Source organism: Vigna radiata, chromosome 6 (genome assembly GCF_000741045.1).
Source record: "Vigna radiata var. radiata cultivar VC1973A chromosome 6, Vradiata_ver6, whole genome shotgun sequence".
Taxonomy (NCBI): domain Eukaryota; kingdom Viridiplantae; phylum Streptophyta; class Magnoliopsida; order Fabales; family Fabaceae; genus Vigna; species Vigna radiata.
The window spans coordinates 8,110,035-8,137,389 of record NC_028356.1 but is presented as its reverse complement, the minus strand read 5'-3'; the positions used below and the strand labels follow the sequence as shown (position 1 = coordinate 8,137,389).

The window sequence follows — 27,355 nt, the reverse complement described above, 5'->3', positions numbered from 1 at the left end:
AATATAAGTAACACTTGTCGCACAACAATACCATGCATATCCTAGTTGACCTCTAACGGACGTGCATGTGTCACCATTAACTAAAACGAACATTTCTATTTTACAAGTTTCGATGTACGAAAATAAACAGTGTAATTATTTTCTCCGGTTTTCCCCTGGGCATCTTTTCCACTCTCTCAACAACCAAACCAGTAAATAATCAATGACTTTCTGGTTTTACAAGTGATTTCATTTAATGACGACTACCATCAGGGATATTGGGAGGTTTTCTATGACAGTACCCTCACCACTACATGGTGTATGCAAATCATCCTAAACATATAAAATGAAAAGTATAAACTTAAATGGTTATAACATCAGGGATTTTCTAAATGGAATGAAGATTCGCGATGTATGACAATCTTTTTAAACTAAAGAATTATTATACTTGCACCCAAGACACAAGATATAACAATATTCACTCTAAAGATACCGTTACCGCAACAAACTCAATTGTAGGACAAGAGATACATCATTACATGGGCAAAACTTTCATAAAAAGGTTCATCTCCTCAGCCAGTTACAATTATTAAAGTAGGACCAATCATGTTCCCGTGTTCCTTCGGCCAACACGAGCAACAAAACCAGCCTTGATTGGAGCAACCGATCTTCCTGATCCACACTGTAAGAAGTAAACCAGAATATGATATTTAATGAGAAAACGTAAATTTCTTCTACCAAAAATTAATAATGATCAGAGGTTGGTAAAAAATATCCTTAATCATTATGATGAAAAATCATTGACCCAAAATAGGATGAATTGGCAATCATAATCCGCAAGTGTAATTGGATGTCCATTTAATGGTTGTAAAAAAAATAAAATTGGAATATTATAACACTACCATCACCCACGCTACATGAAATAGATTTCCAAGTGTAGGCAAATCATTATAAAGCTTAAAAGGTATTAAATAAAACAAACCATCTACAAGAAACCATCATGTTTGAAATATGGTTGTTGCTAGGTGGGTAAGAAACTTGGCGTGAAAACTAGAAGAGAAAAAAGAAAAAAAGGCAAACGGGTAAAGAAAATTAACCTTTTCACACCGGAGAAAGAAGAGACGATTCTCCTTCGTAAGTATAGTATCCGGGCTCTTGCATCCAAGGCAAATGACATACTCATCTGAAAAAAACAAAATTATGATCAACTTCAACTGATATAAATCTGAATGGGGAGTTTTAATGTTCCAGTCTTGCTAGGCTGCATGTGATAAAAAAACACCCAAAAACACCAACACCACAACTTTCATACCTATACGAATATTCCATTTCTGAAACACAACAAATAATTGTAATTCAAAACGAGTACTTACTGACATATCTTCGCAGAATTCCTTCAAAGTTCTTTGGTGCAAACCTTCCCTTCACAACCAATCTCTGCTGTCCGTCAAGCGATCCACTTGTACCCAACTCAGCCAGCAAGAAAGCCATGACATGGTCAGGCTGCCGATGCATTCTAAAAGATTGCATAGAAGTAAATTAAGAAAACAGATGCTTATATTATGTACAATCTATTTTGTTATAAGATATGTAGCAATAAAGGAAATAAGAAAACAATGATAATAGTCATTATTAGCTGAACATAATGAACAATGTAGTGGAAAGTCTCACTCAATATTTCCAGGCATTAATAAATTTGACAAGCATTTTGCATTCTTAACAGGAAAGGTTAATTCGAAAAAAAATGTATGCCTTTTAAAATCCATTCCACCTATAATTAAGAAATCTGGTGGATATTCATGACCCGTATACATGAAATTACACTAACATAAAATATCAGTATTGCCATACTGATGGAGCACACGTTCTGTAACAGAAACTGAAAGGACGTGCTCATTGAATGCTGGTTACTAGAGCTCCTCAAGAAAATAGCTCTCAGTTCAAAGACTGACACATACAATATAGCATGGCAGTTTTTTCTTCAATAACTGCCTCACACAACACTTAAATTGTCAGTAACTGACCAACATGGAAGTTCACAAGCACTTTCTGTTATTCCAACAGTAAACCTGACGATGGTGGGCTTGGGTTTAGATTCAGCAACTGATCCTCCTCCAACCCAACAAAGTCATGGACCGTATCATACATCACAAATGGTGTTTCCGTGTTCAATTCAGTGAATAATAAAATTAATATTGAAATAACATAGACAGACAAAAACCAGGCCTACTGTTTAGCAAACTCTCATCATGTCACCCTATACTATTAAGCATTTTGAATAAAATAGTAACATACGTTTTGCACAGATCCATAAAATTCACAAACACAGTTTTCTTTGTGCCTTCACGAAGAACCTGAGGAGGCCTCATTACTGTCCTTCGCCTATCTCCAGCAAGTTCAGGATTATTCTCACGAAGAATGTTAAACACTCTGCCAAGAAGCTGCACGAAAAAATTCAGAATCCGTAAGAGATATGTAAGGGAAGAGGTATGCACGACAAGGAGTTTCCAAGACAAGGCATTAGTGTATAATAAATGCTTTTGCCAATATTTTATGGATTTATACTTTGACCCTATCAAAAAAAATTCCGCAAATGTTCACGGTTTATAGAAAACTGACATTTCTGGATCCAAGAAGGATTAAACAGTAAAAATCCCTTTACAATCAGATGTATTACAGAGGCACGCATAGACCATCATTACACTTAAACAAAAATGAATATTACCATGATAAAACTTTCAAGCAGATAAATGAATCTGGAGCATAATCAATACACCCTAATATCAACCTAATAAAACAATGTTGAGAAATATCAGGCAGGTGTACAAAATAAACAATTAGAACTGTGGAAGAAAATTTAAATAAACTCAAATATTTTTCAACAAAGTGATGAAGAAAAAATCATTAAAAGAAAGTTTCACATCAACATTTAAGCTGAGAGGTCATATATCAGTATAGGAGAAAAACACTTAAATGTGACAAACCTCCTCGTATTCATAATCTCGATCACTCCCTTCCCAAGGATAACGAGCCTGAGGAGCAACTATTTCTCCTTCATCGTCTTCAGCATGATCTAAAAGAAAAAGTTTACCAGATATTAAGTGTTGAATAAGCTCCCCTCAAAACATACATTTAAAGCAAATACTACTCCACAATTCACAAAAACAATATTTACACAGTTATATGCTGCTCACCATCCAAATCTTCAACTGCATCTCCGCTCTCATCATTCAAGTTACTCATTTCAACCTATAATCAAACATCAGGTTTCAAATTGTTTCCAAAAAAACTAGATACATGAAAAACAATCTCTGAAGAGATATAATTATCCAGGAGAAACAAAAAGACCACATTAAGCATAAATATAGAATGACTTACAGGCTTCTTCTTTTTCTTTTTCAAACCAGTAAATGCAGCCTCAACCCCATCAGAAACTGCAAATGCAAAATAAATGAGAAACATAGCTATGCACAATAGCCAGATAGAACTGAAAATAAAACCAGAGGAGGAAATTACTTGTATTATTTTTGCATACCTGTGAGGTTTTCCGTCTTCTCAGCCAATTTCTCCACGGGGTCATCAGCAGGATCTATAATTGTAGCTTTCTTTTTCTTCTTCTTTTTGGTAGGGTCAAAGGGTACAATCTGAGATTTATCAATTCAGGTATCAGATGATGGTACTGCTACAACAAACAGAAATCTCAACCAACAAACTTGATCAACCGAAATATGCAACCCATGATCATCATAATAAATAAGCAATACAAGAATAAAGTGAAAAAACCTGATTTTTAGGCCTAATGCTCAATAAACGAAAACACAAGCGGGAAAGCACTTTTTAAATTACAGATAATTAAGGGATCAATGAACTCACTTCTGGAATCTCCTCCTTCAGTTCATTTTGTGTTTCATCCGCCATGATTGCTGCAACACATAAAATAAAATTTTGTAAATATGTAGAGAATTAGGAAGGCATACAAAAAAACGAGTGGACAAAAGTGAAAAATTAAGGAAGCTATTAACAAAATCAAATTCTTAAAAAAAATTGAAACTTCACCAAAGCATCACTTATAAATAGGAAACCTATAACACACTTTGTGCTACTTGAGAATGTTCTTAACTCCCATGTGGTGTAATCCAATAGCTCAAAAAAGGAAAAATTAGATATAAAGAAAGTGCAAGGGAGCCCTTGATGATTGAACAGTTGAATCCTAAAAAGAAGCAAGTAGTACAATCTAATTAAACATAACAAAAAAAAAACAAAATATCCACCGTTAATGGACAACGAGAATCTTATCAAATCGAGCACGAGAAGCAAGAGGAAGCTTAATCTACAGAAATTACGAAAATCACAGATCCAAACGCAACTACTTGTTCCTTTTCATAAGCTTATTGTGGGCTCTAAACAGCTTTAAGAAAGCGATTAGTTTTCCCTATGTTTCAAAACCTAGTACACCGTACAGACGCGAAAAAGGAATTCCAGAAACACACATCGAAACGGATAGCTGGAAATGGAGGAAGAAATACAATAACCAACACCGATTTTGGACATCGAGGAGCCGAAGAAACGAAAAATCAAAGTGAAATTTATTAGGTACAAACATCAGCGAACAGAAACAAAAATAATAATAATAGTAATAATAATAATAATAATAGGAATAGATATTAGATAATCGAAAATGATTAGGAACCTGATAGCGCAAAGAAAAGCTTTGAAGTGAGGGCAGAGATAGTGGAATCCCTGGAGACAAGATTGCGGCCGGTGGTCGCGAAATGAAAAACCCTTTCTTTCCCCCACAAAACTCAGCGCTGCACTACCTCTTTTCTTTTCCTTCTTCTATGTTTGTGCATCTTGTATGGATATTATCGGGCTTCGAATCTGGGCTTCTCAATGGGCCTACGCAGCCGATTATTGGGCCGTTGGATGAACAGGGTCTCCACTCTGAACCCAAAATATACAGCCTAATGGATAAAATATTTTGAATCCATGAAAACCAGTTGGACATAAAATAAATTAGAAGGAAACAAGTTCATGGTAAATATATTTTTGCAAATGAAGTTGGACCTTGAAACAACTATGCAAGTGGCACAACATCATTTTTAATTTATTTTCAGCTCAAGTCTTCTATAGCTTAAATGACTTCCATATTAATTTTAACCTGGTACGATGTTTGTCTGAAAAATAATTTATTTTAAATTCAATTTAATTGAATAGAAAATGAAATTGTATAATTGACTATTTATATTGTTGTTTTCAAAATATATAAATTGAATTAATAAAAATAAATAAATATTGAGGAAATATTAAATATTATTATTCATTTAACAAATAAATAAAATATTAGAATAATAACATGTAATGTAAACGAAGTAATCTATCATAAATTGTGATTATATGTAAAGTTGGAAAATGTCACTTTATAATTTTGATTAAAAAAATTAAGAAGAAGTCAAGAATGAAAAAGTAAAAAAATTTAATAATATCGTTAAATTTGGAAATAAATTTTTATTATTAGACTACGCACTATATAATAAGGAAAAAAAATTGGCGTGTATTAGAAAAAGAAAAATATGTTAAAGAGAAGGAAGGACAGCACATGGCAATGACTAGAAAATAAGAAACAAAAGAATTGAAGTAAACTAAAGACATGTTACAACTTTCACCGACGAATTCATGGCATGTGTTCACTCTAAGATGCAACCTACCCAAAGTCAAGCTCCAATAAATATTCTCACCAGAAGTATAGAAAAATTAGTTTTTAGTTTTTCACAGATGTTACATTATATTAGTTCAATTCTATTTGTCTATCCCTAATTCTGATTAATAATGATATTTGGCAAGAAAAAAAGTTATATGTGTTTTTTTAGCATAATCACTCTTTTAATTAACATTGAAATACAGAATAAAACTATATACTTTTTAATATAAAAAAACAAATTAGGAAATTTATTTTGAACATGGTATCACTGTGATACTATGGTGAAGTCCACTCCTAATATCTTAGGGTGATAATATTAATTAATTAATCAGTAGAGTTTCTTTGGACAAAATATATATATATATATATATATATATATATATATATATATATATATATATATATATATATATATATATAAAGTGTTGACCGTGGAGTAAGTGTTAAGCTGTAATCAAATAAACCTGACATTTAATTCCACCTAAGTCACTGGTATCCATAGTGCACATGCAAAGAGGCCATATATTCAACATAATTGAAGTACACTAATTATTACAAATATATCTGCTCATAATTTTATCTAAAAAAATAAATAAAAACAAATTATAATGGCATAATTTGCTCGCATTAATTTCTTGTATCACTTCTTACTATGCTTTTAAAATCACTCTTACATGAAATTATTAATTATATTTTAAAAATTAATCAAACGGTTTAAATTATGCAACATGATCCAAATATTAATTTAAGCGAAAACGTTCTTTTAAACCGTGATTTTTATTTTTATTTTCAAAACAACAGTATTTAGAAAAGTGATTTTTAAAGAATGTATTACTCTTAATATTTATTAATCAGAGTCTATTTTGTAAATTTTATAAATGTTGAAGTTAGTGAATCCAATATGTGGTTGCATGGAATTGGACCTTTGGTTGACTTGTGTGACCAAATATATGGTGAGCTGAAGGCCCAGTTTAAGATTCAGCTCCCCTTCCATTCCACGTCCTATTCAATATCTTCTACTGTCCAATCCCATCCAACCATTAATTAATTTTTAAATTCTGATATTTTCAATAAGTTTATGATCAATTTTAAATTTCCTCCTGCCTAACTCAGAAGATAGAGAGAGAACGGGTCACAAGGACCAAAAGACTAAGAGATTTCTAAGAAAACACAGTGATAGGATTTGGATCCATCAAAAAGACCACTATGCAAGATTTTTCTCTGTTCTTGTTCACTTTATTAATTAATCACACACATTTACCAGCTGTTTCGTCTTATTCGGAACGACTGATGCCTTTATTCACTCAATTTGACACTTAAACTATTTATAACCACAGATTTGGGCGATGTCGATGCTAATTGGTGTTTAGAATTTTTCTACTCACTACACTTTTTAACATTTTGTCTGTCTCGTGAACAGTGTTTCGTGTGCTGCGTGGGTATACACTTCTTAGACTTGTTGCTACTTTCTACTATTTTCTATGACCCTTTCATCGTTTAACAATTCTATTAACATTTTCTTTTAAATGATCTTTCAGTGAAAACAGTTTAGGTTTTCATAAACATTGGTGAACGTTATTTGACACAATTTTTTATTGGTTTTCTTTTTAATGTAAGGTAAAAGATATCCACATAACACACTTTTACATTTTACTCCAAGTTAGGATCTACATGTCAAATCCACTCATACATTCACAATAAATATAACTACGTATTTTATTATTATGATTTTTATTTATAAGTTTCGATATGGGTCCGAGAAATCCTAATCACGACCTAATCATGATTCATTGTCTACTAAGTAACACTTATCAGTAATCTTAATTAGAAGTAATGTTTAACAATAGTTGTTCTTTAGAGATTGTTGGCATTAGTCATTCAATCAATCGTTTTTTTTAGTAGTTTCGTCCGATTCACCTTACCGCTATGTAATACAGGTTTAAAATTGAAAAATTCTAAGAGAGATTAAATAGATAATGTGACCTTCTACTTTTGATGATTTTTGTCAAATTTTAACTAATACATTTGTATACTGAAAAGATATGTTGCTTATCGTTTATCTCACTCAACGAAATTGTTAAATTCTAAAACTTAAGATTTTGGAAGATTGAGTTGATTGGTTCCATAATATGATGTTTGGTCTTTATTGTGTTGAAAAGACATGGTCAATGAGAATACATGGTGGCAAATAAGGAGTGAGAAAAGCTTTTCTTCTTTTCTCCCTTGTGATTTTAAAATAAAAGATTTGGTGAAGAACAACTGCGACAATTGGTTTCTTAGGTTGCTTGAAGTTTGAAAAATTGTAGTAAAAAGTGTTAACCAAAAAAAATAATCTGCTGCTGCTTTTCTTTACTTTTTCCATCTTCTGCTCTAGTTTTGTCTCATGACAAAACGCTGTTCCTATTCCTCACCAAACCTTCCGAACTTTGCGCTATATTTGGGTTGACCAAAGAGAAATCACATGAACAGAATAAAATTGGATAAAGGTATGTGATAAGATGTATTTTATTCAATTCCACCAACTGCGTGTTTTTGTATTTTTTTTATTTCCTTTTCTTTTAAAACAGTCTCAGCCTTACCATCAATGGGTATTATCATGGTGTACTTGTATCTTAGGTATAATTTCTTTTCGGGAGTTTTATTTTAAATAATGTAAATATTGTATGAGCACTAGTACAAGAAGCATAAGGTCATGATTACTTATTATCAAATACTCATATTAATGATTTTAAAGTTATATGCAAACAAATAAAATCTAAATGTAAAGAAAATAAATTGAAAAAAAAAACAGAAAATCAATTTATTCAAAAAAATTATCGATTACTTTTGTAGAATAGAAGCGATATTTAATCATCAAATAAATTATTAAGAAGATTATAACCTTATAATGAAGACAAAATAACCTTATAAAAATAGTTTCTAGAAAGATCATGGTTTTATATAAAATAAATTTCAGCTATATATATATATATATATATATTAAAAATTTTATATAACTTAACCTTTTATTATCATTAAAAATTTTATAATATTATCTTTTTTATAAAAATCACCACTACTCTTAAGTCATTCTCTGTATTCTCACATTATTCTCTAAAAAAAAAAATCATCCTTAGAAATTCACTCATTAGGTAAAAAAATAAAGATATGTTCCTCTTGTTTTTCTTTTAAAACAACCACCTAGATTCAACCAATATATTATACCTCACACAATCACGAGTCTTAAATCCTTCTTCTATGTTATTTGATTTAGTGTTCTACAATGTAGATTGAACTAACATATACTCATATAGACAACTTCTCACCTCAATTCTATAGTTTGAATAATCCTCCACTACCTCTTGTAGCATTCTATCAAAATCAAACGGTAACATAATGTCTTTATCTCAAACATGTTGGTTAACACTTCAAACCACCTTACTCTTTTCTTGATGTACCATTCAACCAACATGATCATATACGACTTTTGACACACTGACAAAAAGTGAATACTTTTTGTCAACCTATCCACAACCATCCTCGTAAGATCATGTTCCATTTATTGATCTTGAATAATGGTTAACAAAGTTCATAACAATTATATCACACTTCCAAATTGAAACTTTCAACCATTATAACAAGAAAATCAATTTTGACATTCCATATTCACGTCCTAATCCGCTAAACTGGAATGATCCATGAACAACATCTTTATTTAACTCGATACTCGTATAAAAACAATTCCTCTTTTTGATCCTTAGAACTACATTTTTTTTTTCTCAACTTGAAAATACATGCTTTATGGGTTTAGCTTTTTATGATAATAGAAATAATAAAATGATTATTATTGTTATTATTATAATTATGAAATTAAATATAACTAATTTTTATAATTTTATTGTAAATATTTTTTATTTATTTTATAAATAAAAAATGGTTAAGTTGAAAATCATGATTAAATTGAAAAAAAATAGTTAAATTTAAAGAAACGATAAAAATGAAAAAAAAATATTTATTTTAATTTTAAAAAATTATTTATAAAATAAATTTGAAAAAAATGTGAATATGAAAAAGAAAACCACCTTTATATAGGTATAAACATATTTACATTAATTGTTTTATTACATATGTAAGATTAAATGATACTAAATAAATAGATATAAATTTGATCAATAGAGTAATTTGTTTTGATTTCAAATTAAAAATTGAAAAATCAATCAAAATGTTTACTATATTTAATTTTAATGTCATAACCGAATCAAAATATTTACTATATTGTAATGTTATGTATTAAGTTTAATTAATAACAAAGTAACCTGTATAATTTTTATAGAGTTGTTTTATCATTTAATGGTATCATTAAAAATATTTTGTTTTTATTTTAAAATTATGCATATTTGAGTCCATAAATATCTTAAGTCATATAAATCAACAAGATTTATTTTGCTTTGTTAACTTAAAGTGGTTAGTGAATATTCTGAAATATTTATATATGTGATTAAATTTTGTAGTTTGATTATATCGAAATATTACTATATAATATTTGATAAACGAGATAAAGTATCACATTATCGTCATTATTTTGTTAATTATTGTATATGATAAGTCATTATATTTGTCGATATTACTTTATATTTTTTTGATATTATTACTTTTGTCACATGAGTCACAAAGTTCAGAAACCTTATAAATACACATAGTATTTTACCACAAGATACACACACTCTTATACTTAAAAGTTCCAAACTATTTTATTGGCTTGAGAGTAAAAAAGTCTTTTACAAGTAGGTTTTCTCTAATTCACTTTAATCCTATCAAATCTTTCTAGGTTCACGTTCAAGATCCCGATAAAAACAAAAATAATTAATTCTTTTTTTTAAAAAAGAAAATGTTTAACAACTTATTTATAAAATATCAACAACTTTACAATAAAAAGAAAAGATTGAGATAAGTACAATTCTAAACTAGTTATTTAATTTAGTTCAACTTTTATATCATATGTTTAATGTTAATGATTTTCTTAAAAAAAAATAAACAAACCCAAAGAAAGATAGTAACAAACATTCTCATTTTTAAGTACATTTATCTAAAATCTTTGTAGTTATACAAACTTGACTCTCTTTAGAATATTTTAAGTCAACCCAACATCAAATCAAGAGTTATTTTTTACTACACACTTAAACTAAATGAAAATTGTTTTAAATATATTTAATTTTTCAATTTTTAAGAGTCGTCTTAAAAAGTAAAATAAGACAATTATAGATGATATTATTAAGAGATATGTCTAATCAATATAAAAGACAATATCAATTCATGAAAATAACATATTATTGACCACTTTAATATGTTATTAATACTAAAATAAGTTGATAAATCAAGTTTATTAATTGATTATTGATGGTTAAAAATTCATTAGAAAGTGTTTATTGGTAAAATGTTCTATTGAGTAAGCAAGTGTCACCTTATCACATCTTCTTCCTCCTTTTCTTTTCTTTTTTTTTCATTTTCTTGTCTATCTCTCCTTAATATACAAAAATCTTTATTAGATTGGATGAGAAATTTATCGTTTAAGTTGTCAATGAACTTATAGAGAAAATATTATTGTTAGTAATTGTAATGATAAGTTATTGATGGAAACATTTATCGATAATGCAAATTTTGATTAATCTATTGATTTTGCTGACTGACCAAATATTTATCAAAAAATTAAATTGTGAAATTTGTCAAAAAATTTAAGTTTACCGATAAATTTATTGTCGTCAATAATTAAAAAAATTCTTATAGTCACTTGTTTAAAATAGTAAATTTGTTAAATTTTCTTAAGTTTACTTACTCTAAGGTCTAATTAGTAATTTAATTTTTATATTTATGTTTTTTATTTGTTTTTGTCCTATATTTTTTCACTCAATTAAGTCTCATTTGAGAAAAAGAATTAATTGAGTCCTTATATTTCTAAAAAAAATCAATGTAAACTCTTATAATAAGTTGGTATTAAAATCATTTGAAAGTCTTACATATTAAAAGTTGAGTCATAATCATATTTTTCTTAAAATGTGTCATATGTTAAAATAAAAGGAATTTCAAACTAGAAGATAGTTTAAATTTTGATATATAGTACTCATCTTTGACATACAACACTTTTAAGACAAAAATATAAATAAAAAAATAAATAAATATAAGAATTAAATTATTAATTAAAAATACATTTATAATAATATGAGATGTATAAGAAATATGAGTAAAATTAAAATATGAATGAAATTGAAATTATTTATAATTTAAAATGTTAAAATAATAAATTTATGGATTTTTTGTTATGAAGTAAAAATTGAAAATGCAAAGAAGGGAGGTTAAAAAGTTGTGATGAAAGGAGATGGTGATGATTAATGGAGGGGATGTGAATTGGGAAAGGAAGATAGGGAGTGGGGTTTTTCAGCCACCCATTAGCATCACATACACAAGTGAATGGCAATTATCACCATGTGGATGTAACTGACTCTGTACATCCCGCATCATGTCTACTCACTCCATCAACATCTTCCTAACTTTTCCATTCTTTCTTCCCTTTTCAATTATTTCATTATTATATCAAATTTTCACACGTCAATCATCTTCCCACATACTTTCCTCTTATCATCTAAACATTTTCCTTTTTCCATTGCTTCTATATTACTCTTCCTTCTTAAACATTGTAACAAAATCTTTATAGAAATTGTCTTTTAAGAAAGTGAATTATACATTAGATAAAAATGATAAAGTGTTCGAAAATCCTACATCGATTAGATATAAAATCAATTCATAGTATATAAATGAATGTAAATCTCATTTTACAAATCGATTTTGTAAGATTAAGTTAGATTTTATAGTATTAAAATTATTGTTAAAATCTATTAAAAGTAGTGACTCGTGAATAATAAAGTTTATTTTAATATAGAATAGCAGTAAAGTTAAATTTTATTTTATAAAATTTATATATTTTAGAAAAAAAAAAGAAATGCACAAACATTATGAATTAAAATAAAATGTACTATTTGTTTCTATAGTTGGGTCTCGCATGAATGAAAATATTGAAAAGCATAGAAACATATCTCTACAGGGTAATTGTGTCGCACACCCAGATATGATTTTGGTCCTAGCTGCTTCCTTCTAGATTGTAATAATGCACGAATCAGCGATGGAAATAAGGAAGAAAAGTCTCTTTCAGGCTGTTAAAAAATAATAAAGGCTTGTGAGAAGAGTGAAGAGTCCTTTAAGACTTAAATGATGAAGAGGGAAAAAGGAGAAAAAGAAACACAAAATTATAAAATGAGAGTAAATTTTCTATGTTAAAAATGTGATCATAAAATTGTTGGAAAAAAATTGAAGTGACATTTTTATATATGCAAAGGTGGTGAAATTGATTGACGTTTAACAAAAGCAGCCACTTGAGTTGTTCATACAATTCAAACTTTATGCTCTCTTTGTCTTCTAGTATTAAATGTTTCCATCAACTGAATCAAACAACAGCAAATAGATAACTCGACATAGGGAGTTGTCAATGCTTCTGTTTCTTTAGTTTTTCTCCTTTTAATTATATATACATATATATATATATATATATATATATATATATATATATAAAGTCTCATTGAAAATGAATAGTACCCACATGCAACTTGATTAAAAAAAAATCTATATTACTTGATATCCGTTTAAAAAATATTTCTAAATATTTTAAAATTTATGGATATTTTCTCTATATATATTTTTATAAATTATTAAAATAAAATTACAAAAAATATATAAAATATAAATTAAAATTTAATTTTAATTAAGTTTAATCTTATAAAATATAAATTAATTTTAATTTTATTTAAATTTAACTTAATAAAATATAGATGAAATTTTTATTTTTACTTTTTTCAAGTAACGGATATCTGCGGGTATGAATAGTATAATACTCATACTTGACTCTTTTATAAGCGAGTATTAAAATACCTACAACCCACAACCCGTCGGTAGTAAATATTCGTGGATACCAACAATCATCGAAAGGATTTTATCCGCGAGCATGATTTTTTTTGTCATCCCTAATATAGACTAACTGGTAAATGCAAATCTCAAAACGGGCGGTTAGTCAATCCTCCAAAACCTTTGAAATAACAAAGATCGATTTGTTACTAAACACGATGATGACCTATAAGTCTCTTACATATTAAAGACAATGTGATTAACTAGGAAAAACACCCTTATGACATATTGGGTCGTAATTGGGTCAATCATAATTAAAAGCTCATTTCAAAACCTATAAATACAAAGGTAAGGTAAGAAGGTAAGTGAATTACATTTATTGAACATTTGACTTTAGTGATAACTGATTGGTAACTAAATCCTAACACGAGTGTCGAAGTGCCTATAATAAACACACACACATACACATATCTATGAAAATCTACTGTTTTTCATCAAAACTAGTGAGGCCATGCTGGCCGAGTAGTTGAGGCATGCTAGGTCGAGTACTTGTGAGGCCAAGGTCTCATCGAGCACTTGTGAGGTCATGCTGGCCAAGCACTTATGAGGCCAAGGTCTACGCGATCACTTGTAAGGCCATTCTGGTCGAGCACTTATGAGGCCATGCTAGGCCAAGTACTTGTGAGGCCAAGGGCGAACATTTATGAGGCCATGTTAGTCGACCACCTGTGAGGCCATGTTGTCTGAGTACCTATGAGGTCATGTTAGGCTAAGTATTGATGAGGCCAAGGTCTAGTCAAGCACCTATGTGGCCATGTTGACCGAGCAATTGAGGCATGCTAGGCTGAGTACTTGTGAGGCAAGGTTTGGTTGAGCACTTGTGAGGCCATGTTGACTGAGCAATTGATGTTTTCTAAGTTGAGTGCCTGTGAGACCGTGTTAGTCAAGCACTTATGAGGCCATGTTGGTCGAGCACCTAAAGGTCATGTTAGACCGAACACTTAAGAGGTCATGCTAAATCGAGTACCTGTGAGGCCAAGTATGCTTGAACACTTGTGAGGCCATGCTGACCAAGCAATTAATACATGCTAAGTCGAGTACCTGTTAGACCAAGGTCTAGTCGAGCACCTGTGAGGCCATGTTAGTCGAGCGGTTGAGGTCTTAAGAGATTGAGCAGTTGTGAGATTGATATCTTCCACTATGCCGCTCAACTGGTTCCTTATGTCTATAAGGGGAAACACGTTAGGTCCTACGGTGGGTGCCAAATTTTTTGGGTATGAGGTTGGGGTCTAAGTCTTCATCATACTCCAAGTCTGCAAAGGAGTCCAAGATGGTTCTTAATGTTACCGATCGTTTAACACCATGCAGGAGGTTATCCACAAAAGGCACTCTAATGCTTAAGTCAGTAAATGATTGTTTGGTTAACAAAGCAAGTGGTGCATATCATGTACATGATGTTCGAAGTCATACCTAGGACCTTTATTTATAATTGTTGTAATGGGTCTTTTACATTTCGTTGACCTAATGACAGCCCAACTACATCTTAATCTGCATTAGGGGTTTAATGAGTCATTACTGCTAATAATATAACCATATTGTTCGGTCATACTGGGCGATCTAGAGAAACTCTACATAGAGGAACTCAACCTTGAAGGAGAACAACATTGGTGGTTAATCTTGATGAAGGACAATCTTGATGATCGGTCTTGATGAAGGACGACCTGGGTGGTCAACCTAGATGATTAACTTGGATATACAATCTTGTGATGTTAGATTCTTTAGGATTTCAACCATATAATACAATGTTATAAAAATATAATTGTCAAACACGAAAGAAAATATGCAAGTTTATTTGTTTAATCATAGATTTAAGTTAGGATATTATCTTACTCATAACATATACTTGATAATATTTTTAAAATATTATTGCATCAACTTATCTACAATTTTTTCAATAAACTTAGTTTATTTACATAATTAATTTGTGAAGTATCCTTTTAGAGATGAAAAAATAATTTATAATTAATTGATGGAATAAAATATATTAGACTGTAAATATTGTATTACTAAAATCATTCTAAAATTATAGTGGTTTGATTTTGAAGTTTTACACAAAAACTAATAGTGGTATTTGTACCTAAGATTTGTGAGGACTTGGCTTACCGAAGGAGGCAAAGACAGTGTTTTGGGTGGAAGGATCTTGTTGTTATCTGCATCCTGAAAGAAGAAATGAATATTCAGAAGGAGTTGATTTGAAACAGTGTGTGAGCATTTAATAAGGTCAAATCTAGTACTATAATCATGCTTTCACTTAAAAATTTCTACGTATGACCATACAATATAACGTAATTATTTCAAATTAATAATAATATAATGCAGATAGTGGAAGGCGGCTACGTAGGATAGGTTTTTTCTCAACTTCGTATCTCTTTTGGTCACCAACCGTGGGACCCACCAAATCAACCCCATTCATGTCCTTTCAAGTTTCAACGTCTTTAAATCCATTGATTTCGGGATTTCTTTTTTCGTCAATTACTTTATTAATTCACACAACATCATCATCATCTTCAGTCCTCTTCCTAATATTGTTTAAGTTTAACTTTAGTTTCATTAGGATAATTGTAACTAAACTTTGTGACAATTTTATCTTAATAAGAGATGTTTTAGTTAATTGAAAAAATAATATTTAGAAAAAAGTCATTTAAATTTTTATATGTGAGGCTTTTCAAATGCTAAAATAAAATTTATCATTGAAATTAAGAATTAAGTGTGACTTAAGATCTTAAATATAAAAGGATGATGTGATGTAATCATAATGATGGTGGCAATATCCTATTAAAAAAATAATACCCGTGCCTTTTAAAAATAAAAAATAAAAAAATAATACCCGTGCCTTTTAAAAATAAAAAATAAAACTAGAAACCGTTATCTTTATCACACGTATACCTCAAATTTTCAGATCCAATGAAGGTCGAGATGGTGTCACGTCTAGATATTAAATAGATGCATAAAAAAAAATATGTAAAGTAATTCGTTTAATTTAAAATACTCGTATACTAACATATAACAATAAATAGTATACCTAAACTGTTACATGTACGTATTTATGTACCATTACGAGTTTATAAAATAATATGAGTGTGTTGTTACTATATGTAAAATTATTAACATTTCACATTATCTAAAATACATTAATTTAAATTAATCACACATGCATAGTAAACCTCACCTGATATATGTTTATCATATAACCAAAATACACATTACAATATCAATATAATTCGCATATCTACTTTTAAAAATAATGATGTACAAATTTATTTCAATTTCTCATTATTTAATATCTTAATTTACACTAATATCATTCATAAAGTGTGGGATGTCTTCATCTTTAATGATTTGTGTCTAATACATCAAGCCTTAAGAACCAAAACCATTAAAATTATTTCCTATGACGCCAAAAAAAACACTTTTTTAAAGAAAACATTTATACAAATATCAATATATATATATATATATATATATATATATATATATATAATATTTATTGTAATTAAGAAAAACTTTATTATTTGAATAAGACAATATCATAATATCTCCTATTCATTCAAATACTATCCATCACTTCCATTCTCATAATGTTGATGAAATAGATTTGTTGTAGGTTTAAATTCTAGATTGATTTTTATTTTTCTTCGAAAATTTAAAATAGGTCATTAGATTAATTTCAATTAAGTTCTGACTTTTGTAAACTTTATGCAATTTAGTCCTTTTATTAGTGCAATATATTAACATTTTTTTAAATATTTTATATTTTTTAAATTGTCATGTGTTAATTGAAGGATCTTCTCACGTGACATAAACTATTTAACATAACAATGTTAATATCTTGTGTCACTCAGTGTGAAAAATCTAAATTTAATCACTATATTTGTTATGTTGTTTCATGTTCTGTTTTTTCTAAAATAAAACAATTTCATTACTTTTTGAATGAGTATCGAATTTAACTTTTATATAAATGTCATAATTATATTTTTATTAAATATTTTAATGAAATTAAATTTATTTAAATTTATATTTTACATTTTAACTTTATTTAATTTTGTTTTAAATATTTATACATCAATGTTATATAAATATTAGAGTTCGTTTAAAATAATTTTTTTATAAATTTAAATGTAAGATTTTAAAACAGTTTTATAACAATTTGGAATAAATATACTTAAAATTTTAAAACAAAATTTAAATAAATTTCAATATGAAATATATATTTAAATAAACTTAATCTTATTTAAAATATTAATAAAAACATAATTTTAATAAAAATATCATAATAATAATTATAACATTTTATAAATTTAATTTAATTTTAAAAATAAACGAAATTACTTCAGTTTAAAAAATATAAAACTAAATTAATACAAAATAATAAATATAAAGATTAAATTGAAATTTTTTATATTACATTTATCTCCACGCTAACATGTATCTTTATCACAGTCTCCACTTGATAACATGACTTTCATCTAACACATAGCAAATATTTTTTTAAATAAAAAATTACGAAATATGTATTGTCTAAATTATCGTCTATATCATTGAACATCTAGATTAATCTTGAAGCAATATTAATTAATGAAGATAATATTACATAATACTTAAAAATATTACATCCAAAACTACTATTTTTTTTCTGACAAAAAGGAGGATATAATAATTAATTTAGCACAAAAACCTACCCAAACTCCCATTTTCTAAAAGAATTTGGCTAGAATGACAAAGGCACACAAAATAATGCAACTTTTCTTTTAAATTTATCAAAATGGTGAAAAAAATTTAAAAAATTATAAAAATGGGTAAGTAATGTAATGTTAGTACGATTTTATAAATAAAAAAATTGTGTCAATTAAACATAACTTTTATTTACTAAAGTGAATTGTATTACATTGACACAAGTTTAACTAATTTTGCTTTAAAAAGGTAGAATACTAATATATAGCAAACTCACAACTCAAGTAGAATACTAATTAATATATATATATATATATATATATTACAATTTATTAAACTGATACAACTTTAGTTTATATCATACAATACTAAAATCATAACAAAATGACATGATTTTAATTAAAAGAAATTATAAAATACTATAATTGTATAATACATCTTTCAAGTCAGAAATTAAAATTAACATAACTTTAATTAAAATACACTAAAATCATGTTGGAATAGGAAGAGAACGAGGGTTTGGGCTGAGTGTGCCTAACGAACGATTTGTGATGCCTAAAGCGTTTGATCGAACAATAATGTTTCTGCACCGAACACTACAAGCACACCCCAGCAGAGCACTACAACACTGACGCTAGAGGACGACCCAGCAGGACATAAACAACACCGAACGACCAAGCACGTTGCACCGAACAGTTAGAGAGGTGAGCAGAGAAAGAAAAGAGCAAACTCTAAACGCACTAAAATTTTGTATTATTCACTGATCTCAAAATCAACTATTTACAAGGTACATAAGTTTAGTATTTATAATAGGAAAAGAAACTGCCAAGGACAGTTTGGCTAACTAACTAATTGACTCGGCTTATACTCTAACACTCCCCTCTAAGCTAAGCACCTAAAGGTAGCACCCATCCTCATCAACTACCTTGCGCACCACATTGAGACCGAACGATGTGTGACCGAACAATGTGTTCAGTGACTCGTGGAACTGCACTTGTCAGTCCATTGAGCAACTGTCCTTGTCAATCACGTGGCAAAAGCGGATGCCAATTCGCGCGAGCTGTGCAACCAAGACTGAACGGTGCGAAAGAGCGACTGAATGACGTGAACGAACAGTGCGACTGCGGTTGCCAGTTTGACGCTCCTGAGCGACGCCCCGCTCGGTTCAATGAATGTTGCGGTCGGGTGTGTTGGTGTTTGCCATGTCTCGGTTCACCTGTGACTCCCCATGCTTCTTTGGCAGCATTCCCTTCAACGTTTTTCTTCTTCCAAGTTGGAATGTCAACTAGCTTCCAGATTTCATTCTTCCTAACGGAATCAACTTCTTCTCTCATTGCATCCTTCCACATGGATTTCTTCAAGGCTTCAGTTTGACCGATCGGTTACGCACTTGCAAACATAGCTATGTGCAACAAACATTCCTCATCACCAGTCTGTGCATCAGTATTCATCTCACATTCTGTAACACCATATTTTTCACACATTGTAGACTTCACTAGGCTAATCTAAAATGTTTTATTCTTCGAGATCTTGCTCCTCAAGATCAAGTTTTTTCTTTTATCAAACACCTCAACCTTATTGAAGCCACCCATTGCTACTATAAAGCCATTTTGAATTAACTGGCCAATACTCAGAAGATTGTACCTTATTGCAGGCACAAACAACACACAAGCCAGAATGGCACGCGAGTCATTCTTCCTTCTAATAATAACATCACCAACTCCCTCTACCTTTGAAGTGTTGTTATCAGCAAATTTCACCATACTCTTCTTGGTTTCATCAAAATTTACCAACCATTCTTTGTGGCAAGTCATATGATTCGAGCATCCCGAATCCAAATACCACAATTTATCTTGAGAGTTTGAGCTTACTGTATATGTAGTTGTGATCAATATGAGGAGTTCTGAATCAGACTCCTCTTGAGCTATGTAGGCCTCCTTTTCTTGACCCTTATTCTGCTCTTCCTTTTCAGTATAATACTCATTAGAGTAGTGCCCATACTTATGAAAATTGAAACATTCAATATTTCTCTTGTCCTTTGTGCGGAAATTCTTCTCTGGTTTGCCTTCCTCCTCTATTGAATATTCATTTTGGTCATCTTTGTTTCTATCATTTCTCCACTTCCCTTTATCATGTTTCCCTTTCCATTTCTTGAATGTCTTCTTCTCTTCATTTTTGACGTGCTAAACCTTCAATGCCTGCTCATCGAGTTTGATAGGATTTCTTTCCCACATCCTCATCTCATACGCCTCCAGATAGCTTTGAAGTTCTTCAATCTTTAGTTTTTCAAAATCTCTAAACTCCTCAATTGCCACCAAAATATAATCAAACATCGAAGGCAACGACCACATAATTTTTTCAATTACCATAAAATTAGTAATTATAATAGAAAAATCAACTATTTACAAGATACAAATGTTCAATATTTATAATAGAAAAAGCAACTTCCAATAACAATTTGACTTAGTAACTATCTAACTTGTACTCTAACAAATCATACCAAACTAACATAATTTCAATTAAAACTAAAAAAAAAAACTACAACACATTCAATCAAGTCATACAAAGTTTACACGACTTTTTTATTTTTAAAATTGCACCATTTCTATGAATACAAAATTACACCACTTTAATCTAAATTGAGAAAATTAGAACTAATTAGTTACATTTTGTTTGGTAGAAGATACAAGGTAATAAAAAAATAGCTTTGGAGGTAGCAAAAACAAAACCAGTTTCAAATCTTCATTATTAACTTCAGATGATTGTCAACAGATTCAATAAGAGACACGTCTCATATAATTAATGCAACTAATGTGGAGCAAAGTTATTATAATATTAATATGATATTATATTACATTAAAATAAATATTTTTGTAACTCAAAAAGTCCAATCACCTCACCATTTGAGAGTGTCTACTGTTGGGAAGCCTCAGCCGCCGGTAACTCTTTATTGGTGGGGCCCATGCCCAATGGAAGACCATTATGTACAAGCACGAAGCAGCTTAGTGGGCCCTCCCGCATTATTGTAATTAACTTGTAGCCAACTATTGGTGGGCTCATGGGCCCCATGGGCCCACTTTGTTATTGTCTTTAAACTGTGGTCAATCAAACTTAGATTTGGTCTCATCTTGACACGTAAAAACTGAAAAGGAGGAGGGGGACAGGGGAACCACAATCGCAGTAAGAAAAAAAAAAAATACGGTTACGAAATCATCTTGTTGAACTGGCCCAATCACCATGCTCACATTGAAATCTCTATCTCACCAAAAGCCAAGAGGCCGACGATATTAAATTAAAAAAATTATTAAAAATTTCATTTAAAAAGATTAGAAAAAAAAAAAAACTTATGACCCTTCGTGTCCATGGGATTATATAATAAGCTAGGTGGCACCAAATAAAAGTTACTTGATTGTATTCAAAGAAATTCAAAGTAAACAAATAATAATAGTAGTTGATTACAATTTTGTAAGTATACCACCTAATTCAAAAGTAAAGTTTTAATACCTATAAATTTGTAAGTATATTTTAAATACTATTTTATTAAAATTTAATAGAAAACTATATAAAATTATAGTTTATCATAAAGATAATTATTAAGATCACATGAGTGATTTTTTTTTATATTTTAAATATTTGGTATGTTTATTCAAAATTAAAATATAAATTATTATTTTAAAATAATTAAGTTAACATGAACTTATTCAGATTAAATTATAATGCTATTCAAATAACCTGGTAAATTAAATGGTTAAATGTAATAATTAAAATATTAAATTATAATTATACTTAATTGATGAAATTGGAACCAAGACATATATAGGCAGCTTTTGCATATGTGATCTAGAATTTAGAATTCTATCTAAGACCTAAATAATAGGTTTAGTTTTGACCCTTACGAGGACATTAATGAATTTATTTTTGTTTGAGTAGTTTCATTTTATATACTGTGTGTGGATAGATTTTATTTATCAATTATTGTATGGTTACTTAAAATTTGATATAAATGGCAACAATTGAAATTAATTTGGATCCTTAGAAAAAAATAAGATTCAAAAGCAGCTGTTTTTTTATATATATGTATAAATAAGCGACACCTGATATTTATCGATTTTAATGAACAATGAAGTGTTGTTCTGTTTTCTTCCACAAACGTTATTTTAATTTATGATATTTAATTGAAAAGCTTGGAAGTTGTTGAACTTTTGGGTTCATTATTATGTTGCTTTATGACCTTTATTTTCAATACATCCGCTCTAGGCTATGATTATGTTATAAAATCAGCATGCGATAATAAGACTTAGCAATTGTCAAAAATCAAATTAATATTTGGTTAGTGTGTAAAGCATTAGGTTAGGTGTTCTCATTGCTTTGAGATTTTTTTTTTCATACTCACTTTGATTAATTACTTTAGACTAAAATCTATGATCGGTTCATAAAGAAATTTAATACAACTTACTTTTGTGCATTAATATACATTTGCTATTTATCATGACTTGCACCCAATTAAAAAAAAATAATAAAAAACATTTGTTTAATGGTTAAAGTTTGATCAAATAATGTATGATATTCAAAATGAGCCGAATTCTATGGTTCTCTAGTGCTTGATGGTATGGTTGGTGGTAGAGAAAATAAAGTGGAAAAGAAATAGAATGAAATAATATTTTAGCCTATTTAGTAGAGAAAGAATTGAAAGAAAAAGACATGTACTATTTTTTAGTTGTATGAAGATAAAAGGAAAAAACAAAATGTATATGAAATATTAGAGATATCCTAGGTCAAAATGAAATGTGTGGATTTTTTTTTCTTTCCTTTTGTAACATAAAGTACTCTTTTATTCTCGTAAAAATGGAATAAAACTCACTTGCAATTTTCTTTTTTGTCTTTTTTCAATAAATAAATAAAGAAAGAAAATTAAAATTGGAAGATTTCATTCCTTCCTTATATCTTCTTTTGGCCAATAGTTTCCTTTTTAAAAAAGGAATGTTTTCCTTTAAATTATTTCCACAAGTACTTTGAAACACTACTGAAAAAACGTTGTTTAACATCAGCTTATAGATGTTTGTTAGAGGATCACCGACGTTATATGGTGATCGGTAGCATTACCATAAATAAGATGACAATCTAGACGTCGGTTTTGCGGTAAAGCGACGTCTCATATATAGAACACGTCAGCTCTGTCCTAAGTCGACGTCCAATGTAATGAGGTAGGCGAGAAGACAAACTTCTCCTGCGCCATTGACGTCGGCTATGATGGGGGCCAACATCTACCTGACTGCAATTAATGTTGTTCACCTGATTCCCAGGCGCTTAGACATCAGGTAGACAAAAATCGACGTCTATGTCTTGTCCGGAAGGCGGGAAGACAAAAATTTCTGCAAAATAGACGTCGCATTTTTGGGTGCGCGACGTCTATGTGCCTGTAATTAATTATGTTCATCAAACTCCGAGGCACTTCGACGTCCGACAGTAGAGACCTGACGTCGACGCCCCTTCACAACTGTAATTAATTATGTGCCTGCAAAATAGACGTTGGTACCCCTTCACAATTGTCGTCTACTTCCCTGACAGGAAATGAAACGTCAATCGGTTCAGTGCCCTAGACGTCGGCTCCCCTGGTGGCCGACGTTTAATGGGCATTCGAAAAGTCAGTTTAGATGTTATCTTGGACGTCGAATTAGTTCGATAACCGACGTCTAGGTGACTATAGACGTCGGTCTTTGGAGCAATCGACGCCCCATTTCATTTTAAATAAACCGCAGACTCTTTGCGGCATTGCAGTTTCTGATATCATCGTCTTCCTCCTCTCCTTTTTCTCTCTTGCGGCATTGCATCCCAGGTGCGTGTTTTTTTATGGTTACCGTTTAAACGTTGTTCAGTCTTTCATCGATTATCTTCCGGTTCAACTGATTAAAATTTGTTTTCCTTGTGTTGTGTTTTAGTGCAGTTTTGTTCCTCTCTTGGGGTAATGCAGTACCAAATTCTTCCTTTGCTAGCTGCCTCCTAGAAAAAGCGGCGTCTTTTGGATTTCTCGTGACGTTTCGACCCAAAAACGACCCTGGGTCGTTGCCTAGTTATCGTTTCACCGTAATTTTTCTCTCTTGCGGTTGAAAATGGAACTAAGCAAAGACCTAGGTTCAGTTTTGGGTCGAAATGCCATGAGAAATTCAAAAGAGGCAACCTTTTTTCGGGGGAAACTAGCAAAGAAAGAATGTGCTACTGGGTTGTCCAAAGACAGGAACAAAACTGCACTAAAACACAACGTCTATATTAGACGTCGGTTAATGCATATACCGACGTCTAATAGTGACATTAAATGGCAGTCAGTGACATGTTCTAAGTCTTTATGTGCTTTTAGACGTCGGTTATTGCTTTATCCGACGTCTATATATTGCCTTTAGCCGTCAGATTTCGCCTGGACCGACGTTTAGTGACGTCCGACATGGCACTAACTGACGCATGTATAGACGTTTGTTGTGTAGGATGTGTGACGTCACCGGTATTGACGTCGGTTGTGAATGAGACGTTAAAGGCCCAAAATAACCGACGTTAAACAGCGTTTTTCTACTAGTGAAATGTTTTGCTCTCATGTTTATATGTTTATATATATATATATATATATATATATATATATATATATATATATATATATATATATATATATATATATATATACGGGGTTTGCTAACTTGCGTACACCTGTTTTCCATTGGTACATTTTAACAATGTGTACCGAGTTTTAGTAGACAAAAGTATCCTAATATATTATGAATTATAAGTTTTAAGGTTAAGGGTATTTTAATAATTTTAATTTTTAAAACTAAAAAAAAAAGAAACCCTCAAACCCTTCTCACCTCTCTCATTTCTCTCAACTCTTTCTCTTTCATCTTTCTCCAACATTTTCTTTCTCATTACTACTGTAGCCCAACTGAAAAATCAGAAACACTTGTTGTTAAACAATTTCTTAAGAAAAATGATTTTATAATGAGTTTTCATTTCATAATTTTTGCATTATATAATTTTATTTAATTTTCACAAGCATAATGACATTTGAAAGAATTGGTAATTTGCCGGGAAAAAGTCAGAAACACTCTGGTAAACAATTTCTTACAAAAAAATGATTTTATAATGAATTTTCATTTTATAATTTTTGTCTTATCCAATTTTCACAAGCATAATGACATTTGAAGGAATTGGTAATTGGTCTGGAAGTTTTTTTTGAGATGATGATTCAACATATGATGAAATTAGAGAGGTTAGTGAAGATGATAAAATGAAAAGATCTTGAATGAATCTGAAGGCGAATATGTCAATGACTCAACTCTTTACAAAAACAAATTGTTTAACCGCAAGTGTTTTTTCAATTGGAATTTAAGAGGGATGATAGAGAAAATGTTAGAGGGAAAGGGATGAAAGAGGAAAGGATGAGAGGAATGACGGAGGTAAGCAAGGGGTTACTTTTTTTTTTTTTAGTTTTGAAAATAAAAATTATTAAAATACCATTAATTTTAAAACTTAAAATCTATAATACATTAAGGTGTTTTTATCTACTAAAACTCGATACACATAACTAAAATGTACCAACTAAATATATATATATATATATATATATATATATATATATATATATATATATATAATACTCTAAAACATTGTTATTTCAGTAATGCTGTCGTGTGTTTACTTATCTTTTACATGAAATGATAAAAAAGTTAATGTTCAATAATATTCAATAAATATAGCTTTATATACTCTTTCTAACACCTCAATAATCGAATATTAAATAATATATAATCATCCAAATCAATATCAATATATAACATTATATTATTCTTATATATAATTTTTTAATTAATAATGACTTTCATTCTTAAATTTAAACAATTCACTATTACTCGAAACAAAATGATACTGTTTTAATAGTAAATTCAAATGAAATATTTATGTTCTTCCCATGAGATTGTTTGAATATGATTTAGTTTAAGAACATAGAAAAATAATAATGAAAAATTCACATAGAACCCTCGGATATTTGGTCATTCATCACTTAATTGATAAGCTTTTATTAGAAAGGAGGAGATAGTCGTCGTCGTCGTCATTATTATTATTATTATTATTTTTTACTTAAGCTTTTTCTCATGACTTGAACAATGAAAATTATCACTTAAATGTTCAAGTAATTGCTCAAAATGACAGTGTTCAACTCAAAACCTTCAGTTGAGAAGATTAAATTAATGACTAATTAAGCTATATATGCTATAAAACACCATTAAAAAAAAAAACTAACAACTCACCTCACCAATGACCACAATAAATCTATATAAACATCCTAACAAATTAAAAAAAAATAATTAATTTAAGCTCAAAGAAAACACAATTTGTCCAAAATAGTTAATGCTCAATTTGACTATTTCAATTAATTATTAGGTTTAGTGATAGATGATCCATCAATCTCGTTAAATGGCTCATTTATTTCGAGAATAACAACAAAGTAAATAAAATTTAAACGTAGTATATTTTATCATTTGAAAATTAATAGCAATAAAAGTATGACTACAAAAAATTAAATTTGACCAAAAAAGTGAAGTCTTAACACTACATAATCATACCATATCAAAATTAAAAATAACTAACGAGATTATCACTTTTCTGAAATAATCTAACTAATACTGGACTTAAATATTCAAATAAAATTAATTATAACAATTTTAGTGTATAAAAACACGTATTCTTTACTAAAATTTGTTGGGAAAAAAAAGATCCAATTTTGAAACTCAAATAAAATTGACAATCTTAAAAGAAGAGAAAATCGAGACAAAAACTTCTTAAAACTAAAGAAAGAAAAAGAAATAATAAGTTTGAGTCTAGCAAACTTTACAAACATAAATTAATTTTAAAATAAAATTGAACATAATATCAATAAGATCGGAAATGGTTATATATAACAATTTCAGTTATTTCTAACAGATTTTACTATAAACTCTAACATGATATTATTTTTTAAAATAACAGATTTTACTA

General features: G+C 29.5%; 2 protein-coding genes across 2 annotated transcripts; both read right to left on the bottom strand.

Annotated features, from left to right (window-relative positions):
- Positions 1–372: 372 nt before the first annotated feature.
- Positions 373–4,827, bottom strand: LOC106762908 (eukaryotic translation initiation factor 2 subunit beta). Its single transcript, XM_014647031.2, has 10 exons — positions 4,670–4,827; positions 3,853–3,902; positions 3,515–3,623; positions 3,358–3,413; positions 3,174–3,228; positions 2,964–3,052; positions 2,275–2,420; positions 1,353–1,495; positions 1,077–1,162; positions 373–661 (listed from the first exon to the last, which is right to left on the bottom strand). The coding sequence occupies exons 2-10, from the start codon at positions 3,895–3,897 to the stop codon at positions 584–586; spliced, it is 807 nt and encodes a 268-aa protein (XP_014502517.1). The 5' UTR covers positions 3,898–3,902; positions 4,670–4,827; the 3' UTR covers positions 373–583.
- A 15,015-nt stretch (positions 4,828–19,842) lies between these two features.
- Positions 19,843–20,670, bottom strand: LOC106763361. The gene is made up of 2 exons (XM_014647560.1): positions 20,527–20,670; positions 19,843–20,301 (listed from the first exon to the last, which is right to left on the bottom strand). The coding sequence occupies exons 1-2, from the start codon at positions 20,668–20,670 to the stop codon at positions 19,843–19,845; spliced, it is 603 nt and encodes a 200-aa protein (XP_014503046.1).
- Between the last annotated feature and the right edge of the window lie 6,685 nt (positions 20,671–27,355).

What these genes read in the sequence shown, in the direction of transcription:
- LOC106762908 (XM_014647031.2), bottom strand. Translation starts at nt 3,897, where the DNA reads ATGGCGGATGAAACACAAAATGAACTGAAGGAGGAGATTCCAGAA. An exon ending in AAAAGAAAAAGAAGAAGCCT is followed by an intron (nt 3,229 to 3,357) that starts GTAAGTCATTCT and finishes GTTTGATTATAG; the next exon opens with GTTGAAATGAGTAACTTGAA. An exon ending in TCTTTCTCCGGTGTGAAAAG is followed by an intron (nt 662 to 1,076) that starts GTTAATTTTCTT and finishes TACTTCTTACAG; the next exon opens with TGTGGATCAGGAAGATCGGT.
- LOC106763361 (XM_014647560.1), bottom strand. Translation starts at nt 20,670, where the DNA reads ATGTTTGATTATATTTTGGTGGCAATTGAGGAGTTTAGAGATTTTGAA. An exon ending in TCGATGAGCAGGCATTGAAG is followed by an intron (nt 20,302 to 20,526) that starts GTTTAGCACGTC and finishes TATACTGAAAAG; the next exon opens with GAAGAGCAGAATAAGGGTCA.